The sequence below is a fragment of the Staurois parvus genome, unplaced genomic scaffold (genome assembly GCF_062004578.1).
Source record: "Staurois parvus isolate SC_StPar_1 unplaced genomic scaffold, SC_StPar_1.0 ptg000132l, whole genome shotgun sequence".
NCBI lineage: Eukaryota > Metazoa > Chordata > Amphibia > Anura > Ranidae > Staurois > Staurois parvus.
In genome coordinates this window covers 835,723-845,263 of record NW_028317928.1, presented here as the reverse complement: position 1 = coordinate 845,263, position 9,541 = coordinate 835,723, and the positions used below count along the sequence as shown (strand labels likewise).

The 9,541-nt window shown below is 45.5% G+C and overlaps 1 protein-coding gene across 3 annotated transcripts; it reads left to right on the top strand.

Annotated features, from left to right (window-relative positions):
• Positions 1-70: 70 nt before the first annotated feature.
• Positions 71-5,500, top strand: LOC149466115 (uncharacterized). 3 transcript variants are annotated; one of them, XM_089672828.1, is made up of 5 exons: positions 71-123; positions 388-538; positions 1,099-1,215; positions 1,301-1,424; positions 1,535-5,500. In XM_089672828.1, exons 2-5 carry the CDS (start codon positions 443-445, stop codon positions 2,734-2,736), a joined length of 1,539 nt encoding a protein of 512 aa, XP_089528954.1. In that variant the 5' UTR covers positions 71-123; positions 388-442; the 3' UTR covers positions 2,737-5,500. The 3 variants fall into 3 exon arrangements, with proteins under 3 accessions (XP_089528954.1, XP_089528953.1, XP_089528952.1); XM_089672827.1 differs by lacking the exon at positions 71-123 and adding an exon at positions 133-232; XM_089672826.1 differs by lacking the exon at positions 71-123 and adding an exon at positions 140-262.
• Positions 5,501-9,541: the final 4,041 nt, after the last annotated feature.

Sequence of the window (9,541 nt, the reverse complement as noted above, 5' to 3'; positions counted from 1 at the left end):
AGCCGCAGTCACGCAGGCTTTGTGCTCTAGCGTGCTGACGTCTAGCTTTCCTTATAGGGCGATTACCCCGTGACAGGATTACTGGGCGGCTCTAGAGAAGTGACGTCAAGCTTTCCTTTTATGGTAAGCCGATTGACAGCTGATACAGAGCGGGTCGGTAATGATCCGTTGGGGGCGGGGTTGTGTGGAAGTCATGTGACCCCAGGAGGAGAGGGGTTGTCATGGAGGCAGTGTGGGTGCACATTGTTGGTTGTTTTGATGGGTATGAATGAAAAGCCATGGGGGGTTCTGTTAATGAGAGAGGGGGTATAGTTTTTTTTGTCTGTAGGGAATTCTGGGTACCCCCTGGGTTGTTTTCCTTAAATATGTATATCTTCTTTTACATAGGTTTACCATGGGCGGCTCTGCACAAACCATATGAACCAGACCCGCAGACCTGCCCATGGCTGATACCCCGCTGATGGATGAGGAGAGAAGAGCCATAACTGAGAGGTTAATAAACCTCACCCTGGAGGTCATCTACCTGCTGAGCGGAGAGGTGAGGAGGATTCTGGGAGGTCACGTGACGTCAATCTCATCTCTAGTAATAAAACACAGACCTGACCGGAGAGGTGGGGAGGATTCTGGGAGCTCACATGATGTCACTTTTATCTCTATTAGTAAAACACAGACCTGAGAGGAGAGGAGGATTCTGGGAGGTCACATGACGTCACTCTTATCTCTAGTAAAAAAACAGACCTGACCGGAAAGTTGAGAAGGATTCCGGGAGGTCATATGACATCACTCTCATCTCTATTAATAAAACACAGACCTAACCGGAGAGGTGAGGAGGATTCTGGGAGGTCACATGACATCACTCTCATCTCTAATAATAAAACATACCTGACCGGAGAGGTGAGGAGGATTCTGGGAGGTCACATGACATCACTCTCATCTCTATTAATAAAACACAGACCTGACCGGAGAGGTGAAGAGCATTCTGGGAGATCATTTGACCTCACTCTTATCTCTCTTATTAAAACACAGATCTGACCAGAGAGGTGAGGAGGATTCTGGGAGAGTAATATGATGTATGGTACTTTTTATCCCGTTTTGTAGGATTACGGACCATTAAAAAATCCTGATGAGCCCCCACCACCCTCTTTGGCACCTGAGAGAAACAAAAAGAAGATTGTGGAAGTCATCCAAAAGATCTGGGAACTGCTGACAGGAGAGGTGAGCAGTGCCAGGAATTCTGGGACATTCTCCAGTAACAGACAAGGATGTGTCTGGATGGTGACTGTATCATTGTGTGTGTCAGGTTCCTATAAGGTGTCAGGATGTCACTGTCTATTTCTCCATGGAGGAGTGGGAGTATCTAGAAGGACACAAGGATCTCTACAAGGACGTCATAATGGACAATCAGCGCCCCTTCACATCACAGGGTAAGAATTCATGCCCACAAATGTGTTCTTTGTTCACAGTGAGGTCAAATCCTTATGATAAATTGGGGTGGTGGTTGAACAAACCTTCAATATGTGTTTCTCTCTGACAGACCCAACAGAAGATCCACCAGCGCTATATATCTCTGACCATATTAAGAAGGAACCTTGGCCACTTGGAGATCATCTCTCAGATCCAGATGTCCCCACACCTGCATGTAGTAGACTATCTGTATCTAATTATGTTAAAGAGGAACCTCTCTCAGGTTCACACCATGTCTCCAGCTTTGAAGTCTCCACATCTCTTGCACAATACCCTTCGAGACTTGTTAAGCAGGAGCCCCTTTCAGCTGGAGAACATCTCAGCAACCTTGACCTCTCCAAGCTCACACATGATACGCAGGATCCACCTATGTATACTAAGGAGGAGGCCCATTCACATGAAGAACATCTCTCTCCTGACACCTTCCTATTGACGCATCAACAACAGTTGACATTCATCTCAGTTAAGGAGGAACCCTTCTCAGCTGAAGAAAACATTGTAGACCCTCAATTCATTACAGCTACAGAACACCTTCAGTATCCATCTACTGATTTGGGGGACCACCAAGACAACAGGCAAGGCTATCAGTTGAAAGAAAACGTTATTTGTTCTGAATGCGGCAAGAGTTTCTGGAGCAAGACTAAACTTCATGTACACCAGAAAATCCACACAAGACGGAAGCCCTACTCTTGTTTTGAATGCGGGAAATGTTTTCCAACAAACTCAGCTCTTCTGACACACGTGAGGGTTCACACCGGAGAGAAACCCTTTTCCTGCCTTGAGTGCGGGAAAAATTTTAGGAGCACGTCCGACTTACTCAGCCATCGCCGGACCCACACAGGAGAGAAGCCGTTTCATTGCCCTGAGTGTGGGCTGACTTTTTCCCGGAGCTCTAATCTGACCCGGCATCAGAGGAGTCACACAGGGGACAAGCCCTTCTGTTGCCAGGAATGCAATAAACGTTTTGTGTCCAGCTCCCATCTGGCCATACACCTAAGGATTCACACGGGAGTGAAGCCATATTGTTGCCTGGCATGCGGTAAACAGTTCTCTAGCTCCTCAGGGCTTGGAAAGCACCAGAAAATACATCGGGAAGACAAACCGTATTCATGTATGGAATGTGGAAGGAGGTTTAAGTCCACCTCCAATCTGGCCAGGCATCGGCATGTTCACACAGGTGAGCGGCCCCACATTTGCTTTTCATGTGGGAAATGCTTTACCAGGAAGGAGGACCTTCTCAAGCACCAGATAAGCAAAGGACATGATGCATGAATTCATAGACAACACTGGGAGAAGGAAGAATTTTTTAAAGTCCTTTGATGACAGGGCTTTCGTAGACAATTACATCTCATTGGGTATATTAGTGGCCAATATGTCTGTTTGTTTTCATGTTTGCTAGAACTTGCTGGTGGGCTTTCTTTTTGCCATTATGAAAATCAAGTTAAAGCTTGGGTGGTCCACTTCCTTTCTTCTTTCATGTTTTTGAGGCCCCCAAGGATGGGAGTCCAGCCAACCTTCCATCCTCATGGACATAGTGGACATAAAGCTGTGCTCAAAGGTTTTCACCCCCCTGGCAGAAATTGTGAAATTTTGGCATTGATATTGAAAATCTGACAGATCATGCTAAACAACTGTCTTTTATTTAAGGATAGCGCCCATATGAAGCCATCTATTATCACATCATTCTTTGGCCCCTTTTTTTAAATCATAACGATAACAGAAATCACCCAAATGGCCCTGATCAAAAGTTTCCCTCCCCTGGAATGTTTGGCCTTGGTACAGACACACACGGGTTACAATAGCAATTAAAGGTTAATTTCCCACATCTATGACTTTTTACATTGCAAATAGTGTCTATGTATAAATAGTGAATTTGTTCGCTCTCACGTGGATGCACTGAGCAGCCTAGATACTGAGCCATGGGGAGCAGAAAAGATCTGCCAAAAGACCAGCGTAACAAGGTAATGGAACTTTATAAAGATGGAAAAAGATTTCCAAAGCCTTGAATATGCCAGTCACTAATTAAGAAGTGAAAAATTTGGGAATCTCTTGATTTCAAGCCAAGGTCAGGTAGACCATGAAAGATTGCAGCCACAACTGCCAGAAGAATTGTTTGGGATACAAAGAAAAACCCCACAGGTAACCTCAGGAGAAATATAGGCTGCTCTGGAAAAAGCCAGTGTAGTTGTTTCTACAATACAATACTTGAACAAACCTGAGCTGCATGGTCAAATTGCCAAAAAGAAACCTTTACTGCACCAATGCCACAAAAAGCCTGGTTACAATATGCCTGACAACACGTTGATACGCCTCACTGCTTCTGGCACACTGTAATCTGGAGTGACAAAACCAAAATACAGCTTTATGGTCACAACCATAAGAGCTATGTTTGAAGGGGGGCGGGGTCAGCAAGAATACTATTGCCACTGTGAAGCATGGTGGTGGATCACTGATGTTCTGGGGGGGGGGAAGGTGAGCTCTACAGGCACAGGGAATCTTGAGGAGAAAATTGATGGCAAGATGGATGCAGCATGTTATCAGATAATACTGGCCAACAATTTGCATTCTTTTACACAAAAGCTGATTTTTGGCCATCACAGTCTCCTGACCTTGATATCATCGAGCCACTCTGGGGAGATCTCAGACGTGCAGTTCATGCAAGATGACCAAGGACCTTGAATGACCTGGAGGCATTTTGCCAGGACAAATGGGCAGCTCTACCACCTGTTTATTGGACTTTCCAGCATGACAATGATCCTAAGCACAAGACCAAGTTGACCCTCCAGTGGTTACAGCAGAAAAAGGTGAAGGTTCCGAAGTGGCCATCACAGTCTCTCGACCTTGATATCATCAAGTGGGGAGATCTCAAACATGCAGGTCATGCAAGATGACCAAAGACTTAGCATGACCTGGAGGCATTTTGCCAGGACAAATGGGCAGATCTACCACCTGCTTATTGGACTTTCCAGCATAACAATGATCCTAAGCACAAGACCAAGTTGACCCTCCAGTGGTTACAGCAGAGAAAGGTGAAGGTTCCGGAGTGGCCATTACAGTCTCCCGACCTTGATATCATCAAGTGGGGAGATCTCAAACGTGCAGTTCATGCAAGATAACCAAAGTCCTCACATGACCTGGTGGCATTTTGCCAGGACAAATGGGGAGCTCTACCACCTGCTTATTGGACTTTACAGCATGACAATGACCCTAAGCACAAGGCCAAGTTGATCCTCCAGTGGTTACAGCAGAAAAAGATGAAGGTTCTGGAGTGACCATCACAGTCTTCTGACCTTGATATCATCGAGCCAATCTGGAGGCATTTTTCCAGGATGAATGGGCAGCTGTACCACCTGCTCAGTGGACTTTACAGCATGACAATAATCCTATGCACAGGACCAAGTTGACTCTCCAGTGGTTACAGCAGAAAAAGATGAAGGTTCTGGAGTGGCCATCACAGTCTTACAATTTTGATATCATTAAGTGGGGAGATCCAAACGTGCGGTTCATGCAAGATGACCAAAGACCATGCATGATCTGGAGACATTTTGCCAGGACGAATGGGCAGCTCTACCACCTGCTCATTGGACTTTACAGCATGACAATTACCCTAAGCACAAGACCAAGTTGATCCTCCAGTGGTTACAGCAGAAAAAGGTGAAGGTTCTGGAGTGGCCATCACAGTCTCCCAACCTTTATATCATTGAGTGGGAAGATCTCCAACATGCCATTCATGCAAGATGACTAAAGACCTTGCATGACCTGGTGGCATTTTGCCAAGACGGATGGCCAGCTCTACCACCTGCAAGAATTCGGGGGCCTCATAGACCACTATTACAAAAGACAGCATACTGTCATTGATGCTAAAGTGGGCAATACAGAGGTTTAGGAACTAAGGGGATGCAGACTTTTGAACAGGGGGGCATTTGATTTGTCTACTTTCCGCCTTGTTTTGTTTTATGATTGGGACATTCTGTTATGACCTACAGTTCCAGAATATGAATCCCATAAGAAATAAAAGAAATGGGTTTTTGCCAAACTCGTGTTTTCTTTAAAAATGGTACATCCTGTATATTACCAGTTCTCCAAGGGGAGGCAAACTTTTGAGCACAACAGTATCATTGTGAGATTCTCCAGTGGTTTGTCTGCCTCTTGGAAACTTCATGATGGAAGTGTGACGCCATGGCTTTATAACATCTTCTGCCTTTGGGCGGAGCTGGGAATTGTGGTGTAGCTACCTGTCCACTGGAGTCCCTGAGAAATTTATGAAGCGTGCGACTTTGTCAGCAACAGCACAAAACTGAAATGTTCACTGGAAAGGCTTTTTCTATGGAAGCCGCTATTGCTGACCTCCTAAAACGTTTAGTTGCCAAGTCGTGTACTTGGCATCTGTGCATTTTGAGTCATCAAGAAACAAGCACACAGTGAACTTAGAGTTCTTAATCTGCCCATTTGTTCTAGGCCAGTGACTCAAAATATTGAAGCCATTTGATCAGCAGGACAGCCAGGGAACAAATATTTTCCGAAGAGGTCAGTTATTGGCAGCCTCCATACTCGCTCACTAGAGCCGTCCTTTGAAGTCAAGCTACAGTCAATTTTATTTAACTTTTATAAATTGTATGTTTTTAGTTGACATTTTCCTTTACGTTATACACTCACCGGCCACTTAGGTCCATTGTGCTAGTGCCAAGAAAATCTCCCCCACACCATGACACCGCCACCACCAGCCTGAACCATTGATACAAGGCAGGATGGATCCTCCACACCATGACACAACCACCACCAGCCTGAACCGTTGATACAAGGCAGGATGGATCCCCCACACCATGACACCACCGCCACCAGCCTGAACCATTGATACCAGGCAGGATGGATACACCACACCATGACACCACCAGCTTGAAACATTGATACAAGCCAGGATGGATCCACCACACCATGACACCACCACCACCAGACTGAACCGTTGATACAAGGCAGGATGGATACTCCACACCATGACACCACCACCACCAGCTTGAAACACTGATACAAGGCAGGATGGATTCACCACACCATGCCACCACCACCACCAGCCTGAACCGTTGATACAAGGCAGGGTGGAGCCATGCTTTCATGTTGCTTACGCCAAATGGTGACCCTACCATCTGAAGGTCGCAGCTGAAATCCAGATTCATCAGACCAGGCAACGTTTTTCCAATCTTCTATTGTCCAGTTCTGGTGAGCCTGTGCGAATTGTAGCCTCCATTTCCTGTTCTTAGCTGACAGGAGTGGCACCCGGTGTGGTCTTCTGCTGCTGTATACCATCTGCTTCAAGGTTGGACACGTTGTGCGTTCAGAGATGGTATTCTGCATACCTTGGTTGTAACGAGTGGTTATTTGAGTTACTGTTGGCTTTCTATCATCTGGAACCAGTCTGCCCATTCTTCTCTGACCTCAACAAGGCATTTTTCTCCACACAACTGCCGCTCACTGGATAATTTCTCTTTTTCGGACCATTCTCTGTAAACCCTAGAGATGGTTGTGCGGGAAAATCCCAGGAGATCAGCAGTTTATGAAATACTCAGACCATCCATCTGGCACCAACAACCATGCCACGTTCAAAGTCACTTAAATCCCCTTTCTTCCCCATTCTGATGCTGTTTGAAATTCAGCAAGTCGTCTTCACCACGTCTAGATGCCTAAATGCACTGAATTGCTGCCATGTGATTGGCAATTTGTGTTACCGAGCTATTGAACAGGTGTACCTATAAAGTGGCCGGTGAGTGTATATACAGTGGGGCAAAAAAGTATTTAGTCAGCCACCAATTGTGCAAGTTCTCCCACTTACAAAGATGAGAGAGGCCTGTAATTGGCATCATAGGTAGACCTCAACTATGAGAGACAAAATGAGAAAAAAAATCCAGACAATCACATTGGCTGATTTGGAAAGAATTTATTTGCAAATTATGGTGGAAAATAAGTATTTGGTCAATATCAAAAGTTCATCTCAGTACTTTGTTATATATCCTTTGTTAGCAATGACAGAGGTTAAACGTTTCCTGTAAGTCTTCACAAGGTTGGCACACATAGTCGCTGGTATGTTGGCCCATTCCTCCATGCAGATCTCCTCTAGAGCAGTGATGCTTTGGGGCTGTCGCTGGGCAACACAGACTTTCAACTCCCTCCAAAGGTTTTCAATGGGGTTGAGATCTGGAGACTGGCTAGGCCACTCCAGGACCTTGAAATGCTTTTTATGAAGCCACTCCTTCGTTGCCCAGGCAGTATGTTTGGGATCATTGTCATGTTGGAAGACCCAGCCACATTTCATCTTCAATGCCCTTGCTGATCGAAGGAGGTTTGCACTCAAAATCTCACGATACATGGCCCCATTCATTCTGTCCTGTACATGGATCAGTCGTCCTGGTCCCTTTGCGGAGAAACAGCCCCAAAGCATGATGTTGCCACCCCCATGCTTCACAGTAGGTATGGTGTTCTTTGGATGCAACTCAGCATTCTCTCTCCTCCAAACACGACGAGTTGTGTTTCTACCAAACAGTTCTATTTTGGTTTCATCTGACCATATGATTTTCTCCCAATCCTCTTCTGGATCATCCAAATGCTCTCTAGCAAACTTCAGACAGGTCCGGACATGTACTGGCTTAAGCAAGGGGACACGTCTGGCACTGCAGGATCTGAGTCCCTGGTGGCGTAGTGTGTTACTGATGGTAGCCTTTGTTACGTTGGTCCCAGCTCTCTGCAGGTCATTCACTAGGTCCCCCCGTGTGGTCCTGGGATTTTTGCTCACTGTTCTTGTGATCATTTTGACCCCACGGGGTGAGATCTTGCGTGGAGCCCCAGATCGAGGGAGATTATCAGTGGTCTTGTATGTCTTCCATTTTGTAATTATTGCTCCCACAGTTGATTTGTTCACACCAAGCTGCTTGCCTATTGCAGATTCAGTCTTCCCAGCCTGGTGCAGGTCTACAATTTTGTTTCTGGTGTCCTTCGACAGCTCTTTGGTCTTCACCATAGTGGAGTTTGGAGTGTAACTGTTTGAGGTTGTGGATAGGTGTCTTTTATACTGATAACAAGTTCAAACATGTGCCATTGATACAGGTAATGAGTGCAGGACAGAGGAGCCTCTTAAAGAAGCAGGTACAGGTCTGTGAGAGCCAGAACTCTTGCTTGTTTGTAGGTGACCAAATACTTATTTTCCACCATAATTTGCAAATAAATTCTTTCCAAATCAGCCAATGTGATTGTCTGGCTTTTTTTTCTCATTTTGTCTCTCATAGTTGAGGTCTACCTATGATGCCAATTACAGGCCTCTCTCATCTTTTTAAGTGGGAGAACTTGCACAATTGGTGGCTGACTAAATACTTTTTTGCCCCACTGTGTATATATATATATATATATATATATATATATATATATATATATATATATGGTCTCTGTTTCAAATATTTACTTGGGGCGCACCCATGCTAAAGGATTCCCAGAGCACTGCGGCTCATCCACAAAGACAGATCAGCACTTTCAAATGCTCTGTTTCTGACTGAACCTTTGAGGGGGTCATACGAAAGGAGGGGAAGTGCCCCTACTATGACTCCTTCACTTGTGTGTTTAAATTTCATGTTGAGCTACAGAGCTCTGTATTTGCACAATTTTATTGATCAAAGCTCATTCTTACTTTGAGCATACTAAATGAAGACGACATGTACACTCACCGGACACTTTATTAGGTACACCTGTTCACTTGCTTGGTTACCTAAAGGGGAGATGAGTGACACCATGAGTTGTACAAACTCATTCCCAGTCAGGCTTTGCAATCATAAGGCTTAGCATGGGTGGAAGGGGAGCTGAGTGATACCATGAGTTGCACTGAGTCCTTCCCAGTCAGGCTTTGCAATCACAAGACTTAGCATGGGGTGGGGAGAGCTGAGTGGCACCATGAGTTGCACAGAGTCATTCCCAGCCAGGTTTTGCACTCACAAAACTTAGAATGGGGGAACGAGGGGCTGAGTGACACCATGAGTTGCACGGAGTCATTCCCAGTCAGGCTTTGCAATCACAAGACTTAGCATGGGGTGGGGGGAGA